At 56.5% G+C, this 22,442-nt stretch overlaps 1 protein-coding gene across 1 annotated transcript in view; it reads right to left on the minus strand.

The window, feature by feature from the left end:
* LOC122241375 overlaps positions 1–7,708 on the minus strand; it is a 95,075-nt gene extending 87,367 nt beyond the window's left edge. The window contains exon 1 of the mRNA XM_042997353.1: positions 7,472–7,708. Within this exon, the coding sequence (XP_042853287.1) occupies positions 7,472–7,708 (237 nt within the window). The remainder of the gene's footprint in view (positions 1–7,471) is intronic.
* Between the last annotated feature and the right edge of the window lie 14,734 nt (positions 7,709–22,442).

The raw sequence follows: 22,442 nt of genomic DNA on the forward strand, positions 1-22,442 counted from the left end.
TCGAGCAGCATTTCCTCTTGGCTCTTAAGATCCTTGAGATCTGGCAGGGCTCAGAGTGTCTGTGGCAGATGGGGAGACTGTATGGAGAATCAGTGTCTGTTCCTTGGGTTTTGAAGTGAAGTCACAGCCTCTTCAGCAAACAACGATTTCCTTTAGAGACAACTGTGTCTCAGTTGCTATTAGACGGAACGGAGACTGTACTTCTAGCCAGGCACAGATCCCTACAGAGTGCCCAGGGACCCAGTGTCACCGGATGGGATCCCACCCCCTGGGCCACACCAAGCAGCAGCCCCATCTAAGGCGCAAACAAAAGACCAAGGCCAGCAGGTCCTGAAAACCCAAGATATCGCATCAGGAGGCAACTCACAGCTACTCCAATGGTGCGGCCACCTCTCCTTCCACCCACCCGGGGGTCTCCCCGCGACCAGCCGACTAAGGAAGGAAAAGCCTAGTCTGCAGCCTCTGCACAAAATGCCGGCACCGACCAAAAGCAGATGTCGCTGTGCCAAGGCTCTCCCCCGGGAGGATCCTAAAGTGGGTTGGCAAAGGGAAATCTTCCCTGTGGGCAGAACCCCAGCAGCACAGCCGATTTTCCACCAGGTCCCAGAAAGAGAAATGAGAGCACACAGGGCCAGTGAATGTGGGAACGTCTAAAGGTTTGGCCGAGGGGTTACACTTGGGAAGAGAAAGGGTGGAGGAGTGTGGGGGCTGGGCCTCTCAGAATGAGCCCCGGTCCCCACTGCAGGGGAGGCTCTCGAGAATCAGGTGGACCAGCCAACCCATTCTGCAGATGCCAGTGAGCCTCTGTCCCCGGCCACCCCCATGTGAGCTCAGCAGGCTCCCGGACACAGAGACGTGGAGGCAAGGATGGGGATTATGGGAAATGTCAACAGCCCACTCTCCGCTCCCAAGGCAGCTCCACCACCACCCTTCCAAGTGCAGCAGAAGTGTCAGCTGAGCCCCGATGGGAGCACACCCCCTGGGGAACCAGGCTCTTTCCATCAAAGATGGGAAAGCCAGTTGGCCTCCCTGGAACAGACACTTATCTGGAATACAGATTTGTTTTCCCCGCTCACCGTGCTTCTGCAAATCTATAGACCTGCCGACTGCCTTCCGTGCCACCTCACACAGCATGGCTCCTGGCAAAGGAACTTGCCACACACACACACACACACAAAAGGAGGCGATGGTGTGGCACGTGGAATGCACCGGTCTTACCCTGCACCTGTCACCCAGAAACATGGCATTCCAGAGTAATGGCGTGAGATAGGGGACCCTCCAAAGACTCAGTCATGGTGCTGGATAGAAGCCGGTGACGACACATCAGGGTGAGCGCCATCTTGTGGGATGCGGGGTGAACTCTGAGCCCGCAAGTACCCTGCAACACTCCCCCAGGGAAACACTGGGTGTAGGCACCCGATGACTGTTTGTTTCGTGTCTGCACAACTCCAGGCTCTGCCAGTTTAGAGGCCTTGGTGCCCTAAGGAAGACCTGACTGGAGGACACAGCAATGCATCCGATGAAGAGAAAGGACCCCTTGGCCATCTGGGGCTCATCGTGCCACTGGATCAAGAGAGAACGTTGTCCGGGAAACTGATGCTGAAACTCAAGGCTGCTCACCTCAATGGAGGTAGAGGGAGTGTTCTAGATGCCACACGATTTGGGGAGCTCCTTCCTGTTACTGGAGTGTCTTGTGATGGGGTTGATCGAGTCTACAGTAGCCCCACAGTGGTGGGACCACCAGGAGCTCAGAGCCAGCAGGGATAGAGCTGTGAGTCAGCCTCCAGGTTGGGAGCCTAGCCCTGCAGAGGCGCTCACTGAGGATCAAAGAACAGGGAACAGCAGTGGAAGGAAAAGTGACAAACACCGACAAGATGGCTGACGGGCCAGTTGCATAAAGAGAAGGTGTCTTGGGTTTCCTTTTTCCCTCTCTTTGCCCTACTACTTTAAATTGGGTGGGTGGTCAGTGGCTGATTTTAGAATTTGGTGGGACTTGGGTCCTCCTTTCGGGGAAGGATGTGGACAGTTGACTTTTATGACAGATGTCTGCATTCCATCACGCAGGAGCAGCTGGTCGCTCATGTCGTTTGCTCTGGAGTTGGCATTTGGGAAGGAGTAGGGTCAGGGGTTCTTGGCTGCAGAGGGTAGACCATGAGATGCCTGAGGCCCGCCTGCTGGTGTCTGTTTCGGCCTCCTCAGGGCTTATTCTGCAGAGACTGGGCGGGGGGGGGGGGGGGAGGGGGGGAAACTACCTCTCCCAGAATCCCCTGCAGCCCATCCCCAGGTGTGGTCTAGGCTCTACCGTCAGTGGAATGCACTCCCACAAGGCGGGCGCGTGGACCCGAGCTCTGGGGAAGGGTGCAGGGATGTGCTCCACTGGTGGTGCTCAGAGCAGGGGCCTCTGGGTGCCAGAGCCTGCAGTAGTATCAGGGGGCCCCAGTTTAATGGAAACAACTTCCTGATCATACCTCAGAACTCACACTGGAATCTGTTTCTTCAGCGCCCCACTCCCTGCCCCCAACAGTTTAAGAAGCCATGTAATACTCCATAATAAACCTCTTTCTGCAACAATCCTGGGGTAAAATTCCTTCTCTGTGAGTGGACCCCACAAATCTCTGGGATCTTCCCACACTAGTGTGCTGCTCAGAAATTGAGAGGTGGGGGCGCCCAGGTGGCTCAGTTGGTTAAGCGTCTGACTTCGGCTCAGGTCATGGTCTTGCAGTTCGTGAGTTTGAGCCCCGCGTCGGGCTCTGTGCTGACTGCTCGGAGCCTGGAGCCTGCTTCAGATTCTGTGTGTGTCTCTCTCTGCCCCTCCCCGGCTCACCCTCTGTCTCTCTCTGTCTCTCAGCAATAAATAAACATTAAAAGAAGAAGAAGAAGAAGAAGAAGAAGAAGAAGAAGAAGAAGAAGAAGAAGAAGAAGAAATTGAGAGGTTGAGTTAATTGAGGGGTGATGATAGATTTAGGGTCCTGAGAAAGAAAAGGCACGTGTGGATTTAGATCATTTAATTCTTGTTTCCCTACTTAGGGTTCCTTCCTTTGGGTTCCCTACGAATATTTTAATGGCAAATTATCAGCTTAGAAAAGACACAGACATTAGATTCTAACAAAGAAATCTTTGAGTCCTTGATGTACAGGCTCTTTGGGCATCAGATTCACAAACCAGATCAAAGGTTAAATTGAGAAGCAAATAAGTGGTCTTCTCTACTCCTCCTCCCCCACCTGCCACCTCCCAGCACCCACCACAGGTGCCACAGGATCCGCCTCCCTGAGCCAGGCCTCATCTACACTTGGCCACTGCCATTGTCCTCTGAAGTCCTGCCCAAAGAATGGCCAGGGCTGGGCAGGAGCCCAAGTCCCAGAGAACGAAGAGAAGGAAAACACCAGCGCTCGTGGTCCATGACAGAAACTATTTTGACATCTTTCGAAACACAGAGGATGGTTTCCTCGATGCCTAGAGGCTTTTCCTCCAAATGACAGTGATTTTCTTCAGACGAGGGATCCTGGCTGAATTAAAGACCTTCTCAGTTGGATAGAAACACAACTTAAACTTGCTCAACCATCCCAGGGGACCTTTTTGGCTCATGTCACTGACAATTCCAGGACGTGTCCGAAACAGCTGACGCCTCGCACTGGAATGATGTCATTGGAACTCAGTTTCCCTCTGTATTGCTCACTTCTGCCCTCCCCACCGGTTTCGCTCCCAGGCAGGCCCGCTCCTGAAGCTAGCCCGTGACGATGTAAGCCTGCATTCAGCCGGGTTCAAGATCAGAATAAAGAGATTTTCTCTTTGCAAACAATTCTAGCAAGAGTGCCAGGATTAAAGCTCCTTGAGTCAAGGGGAGTCATGCATTCCGTTATTCTGAGAGCCCAAAGCCCAAAGGAAAAGTCCAACTGATTAGGTCTGGATGCCATCTTTACTCCCAGAACAGGGTCACGAAGCAGGGAGGGGGCGTCTAGTCCATACGACCCCCCACACGCAGAGTAGAGAAAGGAATTCTCCCCGCCAAAAGAAAAAATAAATGGAGGGAGGGGAGTAAATGCCAGACGAGCAGAACAACAGATGTGCCGCCTCTGGCTGGCCGGAGTGGACCAGCTCTCCTTCAGAAGGGACAGCAGGAAGCCAGAACTCTACACAAAGTGGCGGCAGGCCGGTCAGTGCAGGGCAAGCATCCCAAAGAACAAGCTAGTCTGGGTAGCCTCTGAGAGCAGGACGGCGACTCTGCAGGGCAGGACACATCCAAGACCTCTCCAGCACGTGGTGCCCGCTCTGTGAGCAGGGCCAGAGGAAACACTCCAGTACCTACAAGAACAGACAACTCTACAAAGCTCCGCTGCTCGAAGTGAGCGTTGCAGAGGCCACTCAACAGGGAAAATGGCATCAAATAAAACGTTCCCCAGAAGGAAGACCAACAGATCACCTTCTTCTTCCCAGGCAAAGATGTCTTTCTTGACCTGCTCCTGGACGGGTCTCCTTTTGACTTCTCTTCCCAAGAGTGGGGCCGGCTGGGCACTAAGCCACCCCCCCCCCAACCCAGTCCGTCCTCTTCAGGGAGCTTGAGTGCAAAGGCCCAGGCACAGGGCCCAGCGCAGGGTGATACAGGCCATGAAAGGTGGGGGAAGAGGGGGTCTGCTCAGCACTCGATGTCAGAGGCTGGAGGCATGGCTTGCTTCTCCAGAGTTCCCACAAGAAGACCCTTGGGGTGAGAGAAATGCAGTAGAAACGCATAGGTCAGGCTGCTTGCTGAAAGAACTCCTTTTGCAAATTATTTTGTGCTGTGAGAAGTCACCCCTATCAGTCTCTGTGAAAAGGATTTGTTTCCCAAGTGGGGCTCCCTTTATTATAAAAAATCATCGTTGCCAAGTAATATCATCTTTTGTTGGTCACCAGGGGCTTTTATGCCATCTGAAGCTCAGAGAAATCCTGATAGAGGGTGGCCGTGCTGGTGGTGGTGGTAGGGATGTGGTTGGTTAAGGTGACAGGGTTGTGCTGGGTGGCAGTGGCTGGGGAGGTGGTGATGGTGGGTGACGATCGTGGTGGTGGTGGCCGGGGTAATAGTGATATGGTAGCAATGGCGGGTGATGGGGACAGTGACGTCAAGAGCATGGTGATGGTGGTGACGATGATGGTGCGGGCAGTGACGTGGGGGACAGATCGCAACAGTGACCATGAGGCGACTTCCACTTTGCTGATAATGAATGTGACTTGAGACTCTTCAAGCTCACAATGTTTTGTCCAAAAGAGATGAAGTTTATTAGCTATGCTCCGGCCCAAACAGCAACTACCCATGTAGGGCTGTTTCAGTAATGTTTAAACAATCAGGTACCTCATTTCACTTTAGCCGTGCATTTCACGAACTTCTGGATAACTGAAATGTGCAGGACCCGTGTTTGGTCCTTCCGGGAGCTCACTCTTGGAACCCAGCTGCCACGCTGTGTGTGTGTCTGCTTCCACACCTGGAGGGATTGCGAGAGGGCAGAGAATTTTAGCCTGATTTTCCTGGATGTCAGAAACTCCTTGAATGTCCTGCAAGTGCTGGCAAAAGTGGGTGTTAAGTGCATTTCTGGGAGAGGGGGCCACATTTATTAGTTATCTAAGACAGCATTAACAAATCGTCTGAATTTAACAGCTATGAACATTTATTATGTCACAGTTTCTGTGGGTCAGGAATCTGGGAGTGGCTTAGCTGAATGGTTCTGGCTCAGAATCTCTCTCAAGGCTGCAGTGGGGCTGTCGGCTGGGGCAGCAGCATCCGAAGGCCGGCCTAGGGCTGGGCTGAGAGCGGCCAAGCTGGCTCACTCACATGGCTGTTAGCAGGAGATCTCCGTTCTCACCGGCTTCTGGCAGGAGACCTGGTCTTATACCATCTGGATCCACTTGAGTAGGGACTGCACGAGTGTCCTCGCAGCATGGCAACTGGCTTTTCCCAGAGTGATCCAAGAGAAAGCGAGGCAGAAGCCAGATGATTTCTGTGACCTGGCCTCAAAAGTCACTGTCTATCACTTCTTCAGTATGTTTCATTACAGTCTGCAGAGGCTAGCTCTAGGTAGTGTGGGCGGGGACCGCACGGGGGTGTGGATATCAGAGAAGACCAACTCAGGGGCTGGCTCCCATTGCTTTCGTCAGTCTCAAAAAGGCCCTGACACCTCAAAAGGGTGTCCTTCAAATCTTGAGTTCCAGGGGTCTGTTGCTACCAAGGACCCCCTCTGCTTCCTTCAGAAATGGAACCAACAGGAAAAGTGACAGTGGCTAGAAATGGGAGCGTACATTCTCTCCTGACCTGTCCCATCTCCAGCAGGTGACTAAGAACAGGGTGGAAGAGGGATGAGGAAATGTCGGTCTTATTCTCCCATCTCTCCCGTCAGCCCCCTCACTGCCCCAGAACAAGTCACCCACACACCTTCCACTCATCCCAGCACGTCCCAGAAAAGTCAACGGCCCTCTCTCCCGTCAGAGCATCTCTGCGGTTTCAAGACAGGCTTCAAGGCAAAGATGTAGGGATGTCTATATGCAGCTCCCTGAGAGGAGGGCTGTAAGCCCCATCGTGACAAGCATGGCCTTGGAGGTGGTAGGTCTGACTTCTGACAGCGGGCCTAATGTCAATGGCGATATGTATAGGGCAAGTGCCTCAACCTCCATGAGTCACCTTGTGTCCTCTCAAGGTCGTTGGGGATCATTTCAATAAGAAAAATGAATTGTTATTACATGCCCAGCCCTTTCCCAAGTCCCTGACATGTTCCACCTCCTCTGGCTCCTGGCATCAGCCCCATTTTACAAGAGGGTAGAATGAGGAGAGGCAGGTTACACTCAAGGCCACCAAGTTTGCACATGGCAGAGCCAGAAATGAGACCAAGAAGTCTGATTCCAGAACCTGAGTCATTCGTTAATCGCCAAATGAGCCCAGAGGCTGTAATAAAGATGGTGATGGGGCTGCTGCCACTAACATTGTGGTGGATGGTGATGCAAACGTGGTAGCCTGAGGCAGGACCTGCCTGACAGTGATGATCATGATGGTGGTGGTGGTGACGATGGTGATGGTGGTGATGGTGGTGATGATGCTGATGATGCTGATGATTGTGATGATGGTGATGATGGTGATGATGGTGATGATGGTGATGATGATGATGGTGATGGTGATGATGATGATGGTGATGGTGATGATGATGATGATGGTGGTGGTGATGATGGTGGTGGTGGTGGTGGTGGTGGTGATGATGCTGATGGTGATGCAAACATGATAGCTGATGCTGATGATGATGATGATGATGTTGAAGAGGGTGATGATCATGATGGTGATGATGGTGATGATGGTGATGATGGTGATGATGGTGATGATGGTGATGATGGTGATGCAAACATGATAGCTGATGCTGCTGATGATGATGATGATGTTGAAGAGGGTGATGATCATGATGGTGATGGTGGTGGTGATGGTGATGATGCTGATGATGGTGATGATGGTGATGCAAACATGATAGCTGATGCTGATGATGATGATGATGTTGAAGAGGGTGATGATCATGATGGTGATGATGGTGATGATGGTGATGATGGTGATGCAAACATGATAGCTGATGCTGATGATGATGATGATGTTGAAGAGGGTGATGATCATGATGGTGATGATGGTGATGATGGTGATGATGGTGATGCAAACATGATAGCTGATGATGATGATGATGATGATGTTGAAGAGGGTGATGATCATGATGGTGGTGGTGGTGATGATGGTGGTGGTGGTGATGGTGGTGATGATGCTGATGATGGTGATGATGGTGATGATGGTTATGATGGTGATGATGATGGTGGTGGTGGTGATGATGGTGGTGGTGGTGGTGGTGGTGATGATGCTGATGGTGATGCAAACATGATAGCTGATGCTGATGATGATGATGATGTTGAAGAGGGTGATGATCATGATGGTGATGATGGTGATGATGGTGATGGTGGTGATGGTGATGATGGTGATGCAAACGTGGTAGCCTGGGGAAGAACCTGCCCGATAGTGGTGATGATAGTGATATGGTGGTGATGATGGTGATGATGGTGATGATGGTGATGATGGTGTTGATGTTGGGGATGACTGTGATGATGGCGGTGGTGGTGATGATAATGGTGATGATGATGATGTGATGGTGATGCAAACTTGGTGGCCTGGGGCAGAACCTGGCTGATCATGATGATGACAGTGGTGGTAAGGGTGTTAATGAAGCAGGGGAAAAGACAAGGTCCCAAGACAGGGGTGGGCTCTTAGGCCAAGATGACCAGGAGAAGTTAGGGGACATGTTAGGCAGGAGACCAAGGTAACGGGTAAAATTAGGAAACTTAACAAGGGGAACAGAAACCCAAGGCAGAAAAGAAATGAATCGTGTTCAACTCTTTCACTTCCCAGATGACCAGACCAAAGCCTAGAAAGAAAACCCACTGGTCCAAGGCTACTAGCCTGCATCAGTGATCAGGCCCAAGCCCCATACCCCAGCTCCTAGTGAGGAGTTAATCACCCAGCCTTTCCACAAAGAGCTGAGTGCCAACATGGTACCGGGTCATGGGTGGGCTTCCATTCATATTTGTTGAATTCCCACTGACTTACAAAAGTTCCCAGCATGGACAGAAATCTGGAAGGATGCCAGGCATGCAGCCAGCAGAGTACCCAGTCTTGCTTCTAGGGAAGACTGAGGGGTCCTCTAGGGCCCCAGAAAGATCCTGGCAAGAGGCAGAATACCCCAACAGAGCCTTTCTGACAACCACAGGTACCGTCTCAGGAATGGGGAGTGGATGTCAGGCCACCCAGAGCTGGGCTAGGCCAACCATCAAACCATAGCTGCTGACCTGATCCGCTGCCCTCCCCACCCATCAGCTGCTGACTGTACACCCCCTTTCCAGCTATGGAGAGGTCTTAATCTATCCCCAGGGTGCCAGGAAGCCAGCACAAGGAAGACCGTAGGCTGCGGAAAAGCCAGGAGGCTGGGGGATGGTCAAGGCCGGTGATGCTGGCTCCCTAGCCAGGGCCGCCCAGCTGCTCCATCCCTGCCCCTGTCCTGGTCTCCAGGCCCTCCCCTGTCCACTGTCCAGCCACCGTCCTCTCTGCCACTGAGGAAGGCCAGAGACCTCAACAAAACTCAGTGGTGGACTCGGGCCAGGAAACCTGCAGGGCTGTCTGGAAAAGAGAGGACTTACTGCCCAACCGACTGCCCTAGCCTCCCCCCCTCCCTCACTGGCCCCGGCCCAGGAGCCTGCAGAGCTGGCTGGCCCGGTGCCTGGTGTGAGCCAACAGCGCCACCATCAGATGCCAGCTGGGAAATCCTCCCTCCCCCTCCACCAAGACCCACCCTTTGAACAGAGGCTCAGCACCAACACCTTGCCTATGCCTCGGGAACCAGAGCCGTGATGGAGTGAGGGCCTTCCTGTCCAAGTGTGTGTGGAGAGCTACTGGGGAGCCTGAAAGATCACATCCGCCCTCTCCCTCAGCGGTTCTCGGGCTGGGGCAGCCATGCTGGGGCTGAGGATAATAAGCCAGGCCATCTCCAGGCACTGCAGGCCCAGCAGAGATGAAGGCAGACAGACACCGGCCTGCGGGCAATGACAGTAAAAAGAATAAGGAACATTGCCTGGGCTGCCGGCTTGATATTAGGGATCCTCCCTGGACACCCACGTCCGAGGCAGCCACGGTCTTGTTCCCTGGGTCCACAAGAGGGATTGAGGCTCGGAGGTGTCAAGGGCGCTCCTGGCATCATCCCAGAGCTGGCAAAGCCACACGGGGGCGGAGGGGAAGCTCTCACAAGGTTGCTCTGCCACCTGGACCCCAGTCACGAGGGACGTCTGGATTGGCAGCTGCTGCTCAGAGAGAAGGAAGATTTTAATATCTCCCCCTGCTTTGGCCTTCAGATGTGCCCTGGGGTCATTCCTGGTGACCCCAGGGTGCCCAGAGAAGATCAGGGGTGCATGCACCTGTCAGGACCAAGCTAGTCTCACACAGGCCCTTCCAGGGAATAACCCTGGATGAATCCATTTTGAGGTAACATGTGGCTAAGCCCCACCCAAGATGACCAAATCCTAGGTTTTCCCAGAGGTGACGGTAAGAGGGCCTGGTAAAGCGGCAACCAGCACAGGGTCTAGCACGTGGAAACACCCAACGTGACCACGCTGCACGATGGGTCTCTCTAGTCCCAAAGAGGGCTGCCTCAGGCTACCCTGGGGCTTCGCAGAGGCGAACGGAAATCCTACAGGCCCACACAGAGGCAAATGCCACAACACAGCACAATGAGAGTTCATGGCTCAGGTGACACCGGGGATCCTGAGTCATTGGACTGCAGAACGACCACCTTAACCGGCTGTGGTAGAATTTGGAATTTCCTGAGTAATAGAACCATGTTTTATTCTTCATGATGAGCCCCTTTCAACCCTACAGGAGTTTACCCTAATGAGGTGACTCTTGGTGGACCTCTAGTAGCTTCTGGGTGGGGGCCGGTTGCCAGGGAAACCAACCCAGGGATTAGAGGGTTGGAATTTACACCCCACCCCCTGACCTTTGGGTTCAATCACCAGCGACCAATGATCTAATCAAGCATGGCTTCATCGTGGAATCTCCATAAAAACCCTAAATGATGAGGTTTGGCAAGCTTCCAAGGTGGGGAGCCCGTGCAGGTGTGGGGAAGGCGGTGTCCACACCCCCCCACCCCACCTCGCCCTATGCATCTCTCCCATCTGACTGTTCTGAGCTGTATCCTTCAGGACAAACCAGTAAACCCACGTAAAGCACTTTCCTCAGTGTTGTGACCTCTTCAAGCAAATTATCGAACCTGAAGAGAGGGTCGTGGGAACCCCCAATTTATAGCCAGTTGGTCAGAAGTACAGGTGGTCTGGGCCGTGTGACTGGCCTCTGGAAGAGGGGACAGTCTGTGGGACTGACCTCTTACACTGTGGGGTCTAATTCCAGGTAGTCCGCGTCAGAATTGAACAGAATCCTTGGACACCCGGCTGGGGCCGGAGAATCAGACGGATTGCTTCAGAATGCTGACGTGGCCGGTAGGCAAGCCCGATTCGGAGTCCCCTGACCCACTGACAGCTCCCTCCAGGTGGCACCCATGTCGCCGAGGGTTCGGAACGGCCGTGTCGGAAATTCAGTTTCAAACGCGTTTGCCAGTGTCCCTCGGGAGCATCCCCGTGGGGGCACCAGGGAGGATGGTCCTGAGGTTTGAGGGCTTTCCCGCTGGGTCTCCCCTGCCCTCGGCTCAGCCGCATGAGGGAAACACCGGGCTTAGCAAGGACCGCTTCTGAGCCCAGGGGAGGCGGGCATCATCCCGTATGTCTGCTCGTTCCAGCTCAAACACAGCCCTCCTCCTGCGTCGTTACCCACCCCGAACTTCCTCCCCCCACACACACACTGAGCAAGTGAAACCCGGAGCCTGGGCAGCACCCCAACCTTGTCCCTCTGCCTCCCGGCTCCCGCCTGGGCTGCGGTGGATGGTGTGTGATGTCTGAATGGGCCGATGACATTGCTTTTTTCCCCAGATCACAGACTCGATCCACAATCCAGCCAGACCTGTCAGAAACCAACAGCTGGGGCCGGTGCAGAGAGAAGGGGTGTCCCCATACCATGCCCCAAGTCCACATCCAGACCAGGATGACGGAGGTAGCCTCAGTCGCCCCGAGGTACAAGAGGACAGGAAGAAGGTCTCAACATCCTTGCACAACCACCATTTTGTTAACGTGACAAAGATTCTGTCTTTGACCAAATTCTACAGGCTCCTCTGAGCCCTTTACTTTTTTTTTTTTTTTAATTTTTTTTAATGTTTATTTGAGAGAGAAAGAGAGAGAGCAAGGAAGGGAGAAAGAGGAAGACACAGAATCCAAAGCAGGCTCCAGGCTCTGAGCTGTCAACACAGAGCCCGATGCAGGGCTCGAACTCACAACCCATAAGATCATGACCTGAGCCGATGTCGGACGCTTAACAGACTGAGCCACCCGGGCGCCCCTCCTCCGAGCCCTATTCAACCAGGCCTTGATTTTGACTTTCCATGTTCACCTCCCCACCGTCTAATTTGAGTAAGAATCCTGCTAGGTCAGTCTAGCCAGAATCCCCTACCCTCCATATCTGACGGGGTCCCTCATCGCCCGCCATCCCCAGGGGGTGTCTGATCACCCGGGTGTAGCCCGCGTCTCCCTCACTCCTGCTGTTTCCTCCTGGTGATTTTCCATCCACTGCCCCCACCCTTCTCGGTGGCTATAAATCCCCACTTGCCCATTTTGTGCTCTGAATTGAGCCCCACCTCTCCCCCACCGCAAAACCCCACAGAACCTATCGCGGTAGCCCGCCCCCGGAGCAAAGCCTGCCTTACTTTGTTCTTTAACTAGTGTCACTGAGTAATTTTTTTTAACCAAACCTTTGGGAACGTAGAATGCCTGAAGGCACGCCAAGCCTCAACTTGGCACGGAGAACCCCAAGTTTAGAAGCGATTGCCCGCTCCTTCCTGCCAACACTTAGCTGTTTGCTTTCTCCCAAGCAGCCCAGCCCCGAGTCCCACTCGGCGTGGGCATCACAAAGCTGCGGCTCAGGCTGTGAGCTCACGACGATGGGGCTGGGGACGAGGGGGAGGGATGTGGAGGCAGGACGCACATGGCACTCACCGAGTGGGGACAAGATCTTTGGTCTGCGGTGTCCCCTATGTCCAGGGCCCAGAGTGGCACCTGGCACAGAAGAGGCATTCAGACATCACTCAGTGGTTGAAGGGAACAGACAAGTCTCCCTGGGTACACGGCTTCCGAAACACGCAGGTGCACAGTGGTGCAGGAACGGTCAGCTCCCAGAGGAGAAGAGGTGCACACGCCGGCTGGGTGCTATGGCGTGACCTCTGGCTGTCTGCGGCAAGGAAAGGCCTCCGCGGGAACTGGCCGCTCACGGTTCCCCGCCAGGCCAGGGAGAGCGCCCCCACTCTGTCTTCTCGGAAACCTAGTGGCCCCCCAGGCCCGAGCTGTGAAGGGCCAGCTGGCCCGCCCAGATGGAGTCCCCGACCGTGTGCACGACAGCCCTCCCTCCAGGAGACAGACGCGAGAGCCTCCGCAAGAACGGGAGGGTTCCCACAGTGACACAACGCCCCTGGAAAGGCAGCCTGGCTCCGCCCTGGGGCCCCTACCGCGGGGTCCTGGACACTCAGCTCCATTTCCAACCCCAGGCGCTGGCCGGGCTCTGGGGAGCCACCGAGGACGTCACTGTCCCCGAGGGCACTGGCAAGCCCTTGTCCCCTCAGCAGCCGAGCCGAGCTGAGCCATTTGCTCAGATTCCCTGTCAGGCGAGGCGGCAGGGCCTCAGGGAGCTCTGAGAGCCGGGTCTGTGCCCAGCGGGGGCGGGATGTCCCCAACTGGCGCAGCCTCACCCTTCTGCCAGACCTGTCCCCGTCAGCTTCCAGGGGGCTGGATCAGGCCCTGGCCTCAAGCGGGGGCGGGAAAGGGAAGCAGAGCCCAGGGGAGGGGGAGCCAAGCACGGGGTCGTGGCCCTGGCCCTTGAGTCCCTGAGGCTCACGTGTGGGGTTTCCTCCCCCAAAGCCTCCGCAAGATCCTGTTCACACACACGCCTCCCGCCCGCTCCAATACCCCTTACTGGAGCTTACCCCGGCTCCAGCAGGCCCGCGGCCTCCCGCCCTGCAACTCCTCCCCAAAACTTTCTTATTTCATTTTATTTATATTCAAGTAAGTTAACATACAGCGTAGTCTTGGCTTCAGGAGTAGAACCCAGTGATTCATCTCTTACATATGACACCCAGGGCTCATCCCAGAAAGTGCCCTCCTTAATGCCCATCACCCAGGGCGCCTGGGTGGCTCAGTCGGTTAAGCCTCCGACTTTGGCTCAGGTCACGATCTCACGGTTCTTGGGTTGGAGCCCCGCATCGGGCTCTGTTCTGACAGCTCCGAGCCTGGAGCCCGCTTCGGATTCTGTGTCTCCCTCTCTCTCTGCCCCTCCACCGCTCACGCTCGTCTCCCTCTCTCAAAAATACATAAAAATTTTTTTAAAATTGCCCACCACCCATCTAGCCCATCCCCCCACCACCTCCCCTCCAGCAACCCTGAGTTTGTTCTCTGTATTTAAGAGTCTCTTATGGTTTGCCTCCCTGTTTCTATCTTAGTTTCCCTTCCCCTCCCCTGTGTTCATCAGCTGAGTTTCTCAAATTCCACACATGAGTGAAAGCATATGATATCTGCCTTTCTCTGACCGATTCATCGAGACAATATGGTACTGGCATAAGAACAGACACTCAGATCAATGGAACAGAACAGAGAACCCAGAAATGGACCCACAAGTGTATGGCCAACTAATCTTCGACAAAGCAGGAAAGAACATCCAATGGAAAAAAGACAGTCTCTTGAGAACGCGTTGCTGGGAAAAGTGAACAGTGACAGGCAGAAGAATGAAACTGGAGCACTTTCTTCCACCGTCTGCAACAATAAATTCAAAATGGATGAAAGACCTAAATGTGAGGCAGGAAACCATCGGAATCCCACAGGAGAAAACAGGCACCAAAAACATTTTTAAGCCAAGCCTCTGCTTACTCCTGGGAGCAAGGAGAGCTGTTCCTCTGGTTAGCCCCTTCCTGTCGAGCCCCTTTCTGGAAGGATCTGCCCCACTCCTTCCCCCCACCCACTTAGGAGAGAATCTCTAACCGGCCCCCACTTCTCCCCGCAGGCAGCCGAGCAGATCCCGAGATGCAGTATTGATAAGCCCCTTGTTGCTGTGAGTCCAGACAGATGCACCCAGCCAGGCTGTCTGCCAGTGAGAGCCAGCTTCCAGCCCCTGCATCCCGCATCCCGCACCCAGCCCCCACATCCAGCCCCCGCATCCCGCATCCCAACTGAGATCCTGGCCCAGGGAAGCCAGGTTCCTCTTTGAGCCTTGTTTGATGTCTCATTTTTTCCCCTGGGCTTGCAGCCTGCCTGGGGCCCAGAAAGCCAAGTCTGGGCCCCCACCTTTCAGCACGAGGGCAGAAAACAGGCTAAAACCACACAGAAAATCAATTCGCTTTCAGAACCAGAGAGGACAGCTCTGTCCTCCCCACCCCTGCAGAAGTCCTGGGGGAGCCTCGCAGCCCTCTCCTCCCTCCTCAGCCTGCCCCTGCCATCAGACCCCAGGTTCCCTGGGACTTCGTCTGCAGCAGGGCCAGCGGGACAAGGTGAGGGAAGGGGTGAGGGCAGCGGTAGCCCAGGCTGTGAGAGATGCGAGTCTGTTGTCAATCAGCCCCGTGTGGGGTTGTCGTAACGGCAGCCCAGCTAGGAAGGGGCATGGGAGTGATGGAGGGCAGTTCTCCGTTCCGATTAGCGTGCCCTATCTACAGGACCTTTTTCCAGAGTGTGTCTGTCCTCATTCTGAGCACTTACATATCCTTTCCTCTACGAAATGAGCGTGGCCAGAATAGTCCAGGTTTAGAAGGAATTCTTTCAATGCCCTTACTTAGCAAATAAGTTAGAAATTCCAAACTGATTCTCTGGCATTTTTTTAAGTTATTTTTATTGACCCACGACATCCAAAAGTTAGCAGTTCGGGTGCTGAAACATCTCCCCCCACCCCGCCCCGAGAATGGCCCACCCAGGAGCCCCTCAGCGGCCTAGTCGTGGCGTCTGCCTGGCTACCAAGCTTAATCGCTGGCTTCCAAAGAGCCAGTTAGTTGAGCAGGACCAGGCTGGTGCCATTAATTCTGTCCTAAGTGGTCACACAAGGCAGTGGCTGGGTAGCAGAGGGGGAAGCTACGGTTGTAATTTCCACGAGCTGAGCTCATGCGTGTTAGAGAATTAAAAATAAAATCAGGAAAATTCTCTTCAGAAGCAAGCCAGAGTCAAGCCCACCCCATTACATTTCATTAAGTCTGGACCACTGATGTGTCTCTGTGGAGACATGGACACGGGTGGCCAGGTAGGACACAGCCAGGGGGGACATTTGCCCGAGGCTCTGAGCCCTGCGCACAGGCGCTGGGGACAGAGAGCTCACCGAGGCGACTCCAGCGTGGATGATTCCAGAGACTCCCAGTCCTGTCCATCCTGGGGAGGTAGGGGGCGAACGTGCTGCCCGTGAGTTCATCTCACAGTCGTCAGAAGCTGATGTTCCTCCTGCTGGGGAGGGGACAGTAGGAGAATGACAAGCGGAAGTGATGTGCACACAGTGTCGCCACCGGGGACAACTCCATCAGCCAGCCCGGACAGCACAAAGATCACACTGGCTCCTTCCAGGTGGGTGCCCGTGGGAGACCCCGGCTTCCCCCCAGTCAAGCTGGCTGGTCCCTGCATTCTGGGGAGGGGGGATGTGTCCGTGGGTCCAGTCTGCCTGTGAAGAGACGGGGACGCTCCAGGCCTCTGGGGCCGCTGCCCTGCACTCTCTCCACTGAATTTTATTCTGGGGGCCACGGCCCGAGAGACCCCAGCCAGGACCCCTTGTAGCCAAGGTCGAGCGAGGCCGGGGCCACCAGGCTCAGGCCCAGCATCCTGGCCTCTCCCTCCCAGAAAAACCAGGCCTCTCCCCGGCCCAGCTGGGGTCCCCACCCCACACCCCTGCACGGTTTCTCTCAACAGACAGAATTCACACACGTAAAACTCACCCTTTTAAGGTGGTTTTCAGCACATTCACAATGGGGTACAACATCACCTGTACCTAGTTCCGGAACACTTAATCCTCAAAAAAGCCTTGGCAGTGCTCCCCACTTCCCCCAAATTCTAGGCAACCACTAATCTGCTTTCTGTCTCTGGATTTGCCTATTCTGGACATTTACGTGGAGGGAATCAGATGCTACGTGGCCTTGTGGGTCTGGCTTCTCTCACTCGGCACCACGTTTTTAAGACTCTTCCGTGCTGTAGCTCATGTGAGCGCCTTGTCTGTCTTTCCACGGGACGGATGGGCCACCTTGCTGTACCCGCTGATGAAGGAGGCAGCTCCCGGACACGGTCCCCATCAGGCTGCACCTCTGATGGTGCGGAAGTTCACGGTTTCGTCGAAGCTGATGTCGTGAGGACAGGCTACCAGGCTCGCCCGGGATCCTGGAGGCAAGTCAGGCGGGCGGCCCCTCGTAGGTATGGGGGTGCCTCCCGCACAGAGAGGCTGAGGTTTCAGGCAGGGCAGTGCTGGGCCTGGCCGGAAGGGGGTCCGGGCCGAGACGCCAGCCACCAGAAAGGCCTTCACGCCTGGACTGTGCCTCCTCACCCCCAACACCGGTGACATCAGCAGACCGGCGCTCACTGCCCACCACCGTGAGTGACACCGTCCCTGCTCCCCAGGTCCCCATGCTGCGAGACGGCAGGAAATGACCACGGGCAGCACCCAGAGGGGCCAAGCTGGCTCCTGCCAATCCACTCGCTTGTTGCCTCATTTTCTGGCAGATGAGAGCGCCGGGTCTCGGGAGCTCAGGACCCCGAGGCCGGGAGTCTGCAGTGAGCCGTCCAGCCCAGGATCCCGGGCACAGGCGGGGCTGCTGAAGGGAGACGCGCTTCCCGGGGGAGTCGCCTTGCTTCCTCCTGTGCGCGAGATTCACGGCCAGCAGCGGCTGCAAATCCAGGCTCCATTCTGATGCTCATTAAGTGCCATATGTATTTATGAAGAAAAGGCCTCGCTAATTAAGGCTGTCACCTCATCGCTTTATGGATCTCACCCAGGCTGAGTGCAGCCGGGCCTTAATTACCTGCTAAGGTGGCTGAACTTTCACAGGAAGCCGACTGCACTGAACAGCACCCCCTCCCCTCCGGCTCCCCCAGGTAACAACCCCCTGACGCCAAGACTCGGGGCCAACACAGCACCCAGAGCGCGTCCTCTCCCCGCTCCAGACTCCAGCCCCACCCCCGCCCAGCTGCGGTCGGTAGAGTGGGGGTCCTTACACCCCACCCCCTGCCCGGCGGACCGTGGGGCTCAAGCGCTCTGGGCCCCATCCTCTCCGATTCGGGACACAGCCAGTCCCCCAGCGCCTGGCTGTGGTGGACGGTGAGCCCGAGGGTGGGCGGACCCCGCTGTGTTCTCCCCACCCCCGCCCGTCTGCCTCAAATGCTCTTTCCTACCCACCCACACACCATTCTCCCCTCTTAAATCTCAGCACAGGCTTTTTTCCCTCTGGAAAGACCCCTGCCAGCCCCAGGCCTGAAGCCAGGCGAGCAGCCCCTCTCTCTGGGTTCCCCCAGCCCCACGGTCACCTTGAGAGCCACACCCGCACGTCCAGGAAGCATCTCTCCTACTGCTCTGTCCCCTCGGCCGCAAGCACAGAGCATCTCGGGGGCGCCGGAAGTTTCCCCTGAGTGGTCCTGGCCAAAGCCAGCACTGTAGGCCATGCTGTCCCACCAGATTCCCCGTGGCGAGGGTTCTAAAAGCCCTGCTCCCTCAGCCACCCAGCACAGCTGCATCTTCCAAGAGTTTGTTCACCAGGCGGCTGGCCTCAGGGCTCAAAGATCTTCCAAAAACCCAATCTTGACCCTCATGCTGGGGTCGGAGCGGGGGGTCACCACACAAGATCCTTGGGGCCGCACCGGATTACGGTTCAAAGTCCCGCCTCCGTCGCCGCAGGGGGACATCACCGCATGCCCTTTGGGGTGTGGCTTTGCAGTACCTCCCGGGAGGGCGAGCCTGGCGGGCCTGGCCACGGGGCCTGCTTTGGCCACAGAACGTGAGCGGGTGTGAGCGAGCCCTGCTCTCACCCGCCCGGCGCTCTGCCTCCCCCGCCTTGCTTCTGCTACCCGTGAGAACGGGCCCCGGGAGGCCGCTGGTCCCAGCACGAGATTCACCCAGGGCCAAGCTGACCCTGACCTGCAGCCCAAAGCGGAGCAGCCACTGTGACCAGAGAATCGTGAGCAAAGAAGGAACACTCTGCGGTAAGCCACTGAGCTCGGAAGATGTTTGTTTCGCAGCATTATCACCGCCCGGAGCTGCCTCATGTGCCTCCTACGCCCACCACGCTCTGAACCAACTGGGATAAAGGGAGCATCAGGCCGGTGCAGACGGCACGTAGCTCACAGACAGTAGCTCGGGTGTCGGGCAACAATGGCTTCCTGCCACTCGCCCCGAACTTGGGTAGAACCGCCTACCCGTCACAGGGAGGGGCGAGCAGCCCGGCACACGGGTCACCGCAGGCTGGCGAGTCCAGAGAAGAGAGGGCAGCGGGGACAGGCTGAGCTGCACGGGCCCGCAGCTCCTCCCAAACTCTCCCATCAGGGGTTCACGACACCCGCCTGGGGGAGCCCTGCCCCCACCCCTACCCCAGGGGAGTGAGAGGGAGGACTGGCTAGGGAGTTTGCAGGGCCCTGTGCAGACTGAGAGCCTGGAACCCCCTGCGGAACAATTATTCCACATTTCGAAACAGCAATAGAGCAGTAAACCGAGTGCGGAGCCCCCCCTGAGCAGGGAGCCCCCCCTGAGCAGGGAGCACCCCCTGAGCAGGGAGCCCCCCTAAGCAGGGAGCCCCCCGTGAGCAGGGAGCCCCCCCTGAGCAGGGAGCCCCCCCTGAGCAGGGAGCACCCCCTGAGCAGGGAGCACCCCCGAGCAGGGAGCACCCCCTGAGCAGGGAGCACCCCCTAAGCAGGGAGCCCCATGCGACTGGATGGTCACACACCCACAGAGCCATCTGTGATGGGGAAGAAATGTCCCCGCCTCCACACACGTCCAGCCTGGGCCTGACAATGACTGGCTGACTTTCTCCCTGCACAGAGGGGGTCTCAGAACCACAGCCTCTCAGAGGCTGACGAGCTCAGGGTTTAGCCTCTCACTGACCTCACTGACCTGGGTTCAAGTGCTTGGGCTTGGGGGAGAAGGAGCTATTCCTGTCCCCCCGGCAGGTGCACATCCTCAAAGGCGGGGGGGGGGGGGCATTAAACTTTCCCACCCCAGGCAGCTAACGTCTCCTGCAGGTGCTGGGGACCCAGCTCAGCTCCTCCCTCTACCTGGAAAGGGTGACTGGAGTCAGACAGCTATGCCCCCCCCCACCCAGCTCCAGCCCCCACACCCTGGAGAAAGCTGATCAGAATCTCAGAAGTGCCCAGGCCCCTGGCCAAAGCCCAACCCCCCTGTCCAAGCCGACAAATCCAAAGACCCAGCGGGATAAATCTTTTCCAGTCTCCTCAGTACCGCAGCCCCGGCACCTGCCGCTTCCTCAGCTGCTGCGCACGGGGCGTCTTAAAGATACCTGTGAGCGAGCACCTGGAAACTGCAGTCTCCGATCGCGTTTAATCTCCACACGACCCCGGAGCCTGCCAGGGTAACTCTGATGCCCGCACACGCCTCCGTGTTCCCAGGGGAACCTAACGGGCCCTGCAGCTTGAAATGGTGCCCTGGAGCCACCCCTGGACATTTCTGGCTCGTGGCAGCTAAGGAGAGACCAGGGCTCATTCACAATCCTTAAGAAATGTTATTATTCTGGGAATTATTCAGTGGCTCCACTTTAATAACCCTGTGTAGGGCCCTTGATGTACTGTGGTCTTGACAGAATTCTTTTCAGAAATACTAGCTGTCACTTTCCATCCACAGAGCTACAGAGGCACCCGGCATGGGCCCTGACGGGGGTGCCCGCTTCTCAGCTTAATATGCCATAAAAAGCAGTGACATTCCTCCCCGCGGGGCATCATCTCCCCGAGCCTAGGGAGGGTTTGGGGTGCAGACAGGAAGAGCAGTGAGCGGCTCCTACCAGCACCCCAGGCAGACCAGGGCCACCCTCTGCCTGACACTCGGGGAACCCAGGGGTCACCTCCACCAGCACACTGACCTCAGGGACTGTAAGTGAGCAGCGATGACTGGGCCGTGTTCCAGGGATACAGAAATAGAACGGAGTGTCTGGGGCGGATGGACGTCACCCAGCACATCAGAGATCCCTGAGACACAGCTGTTGAATGAATGAGTGAATGAACAAATGAACGAATGAATGAACGAACGAACCGATCAACTCACGCAGCCTCCCGGCAGAGTCATAAATACCACTTGATGCCCTGCCGGCCCACACGCCCGGGGAGATTGGCAGGCGCTGGGAGCTCCCCACCCTCCCATCTGCCCCCCGCATCCTAAAGCCTACAGTCGTCTCTGCCTAGAGGCCCCCAGCCTAGGACACCTGCAGCAGCGACCTCCCGGCTGAAGACCAGGCCCTGCCCGGGGCCCAGAGCGGGTCAGGGAGAGGCTCCGGGAGAGGTAGCCCCTCCCTGGGGACCGGGGCCCCTCTCTCCAGTCTGTCCCAGGCCCCCCTCGGGGCTGACACTTCAGATCTCTTCCAGACCACGCTGCTTCTGGAAATAAACTGTTTCCAGCAATGTCTGTTTCCAAATCCTCATTGATTTTTGTCTCTGTTTTCTCAGCGTCCTCTCACAACGGGTCATTGCAGGTGACGGACGGGAACTCACCCTGCATTAACCTGCCTCCTCAAAGCTCTGGCCTGCTGGGGTGTGCGAAGGCCTCTCCCCTTCCTACCCCGGGGTTGGGGGGAGCCTGGGAAGCACAGCTGGTATTCTGGGAGGCCCAGCTGACCCATCTGTCCTGTCCCCACTCCCCCCTGCAACAGGTTGCAGGGGCAGTTGGGCCTCCCCTCCTGCGTGGCACCTGCCACCTCCCGGCACCGCCCTGCCTGGCCAGCCTCTCCTTCTCTCGTGCTGGACACAGCACCAAACACATGTCCTCAGAGCCCCTGTGAGCAGGCACTGCTATTGTCCCACCTTACAGGTGAGAAAGTCAAGGCTCAGACAGGTGAGTGGTGGGCACTGAGGGGACAGAGACCTGCCTAGTGATGAAGACGCTACTATTGTCCGGGAAGGGCTCATCAGGGCTTGCTGACCTGGAAGCTGGGGCTCAGAGGTTGGCCAGTCCCCTGGGCCGGGGTGAGGAGGGGACATTCGAGTGCAGCGGCCAGGGTTGCCCTCCCCCTCCCTGCTCCACACTGGGGACCTTTCAGACCAGTAGGGCAGGCTGCTTCTCCTCTGCCTCGAGGGACCTGCTCTACGCACTGGCCGTGGGGACAGCAGGGAGCGGGGCCACTCTGACCCAGGCAGGCAGGCGTGAGCATCTTCCCCAAGACCAGATTCACACACTGGTAATAACCCTAAAGAGAGAGGGGAGTGTCCCTGGGCCACACGTCCCAGACAGTGGCAGCCACGTCAGCTTGGAGCTATCGGGACACAATGAGGGGGCTTCGAGCTGGAACCAGTGAAGTGTCAGGAGGCCTCGGAGGCCGAGCACCTCCTCGTGCTTGGGAAGTGAGCAGACATGCCAGCCAGTGCAAGACGGAGGGGGGACCCAGCAGGGCCTCCCCAGGACACAGAGAGACTGGCTGGCCACCTCCCTCCTGGACCCTGGGGCCTGGCTCCACACAGAAAGCTCTGCCCAGGGTGCGGGCAGCGGGCAGGCCCCAAGGCTGAGGGGACGGAGCCTCTCTGAGCCTCAGTTTTCCACATCTGGTTCATACGGAAGGTTCCTACATGTTCTTGGCCACCCACCGCCAAGCGCAGCCACGGGGGAG

Source organism: Panthera tigris, chromosome C1, assembly GCF_018350195.1.
Source record: "Panthera tigris isolate Pti1 chromosome C1, P.tigris_Pti1_mat1.1, whole genome shotgun sequence".
Classification (NCBI taxonomy): Eukaryota; Metazoa; Chordata; class Mammalia; order Carnivora; family Felidae; genus Panthera; species Panthera tigris.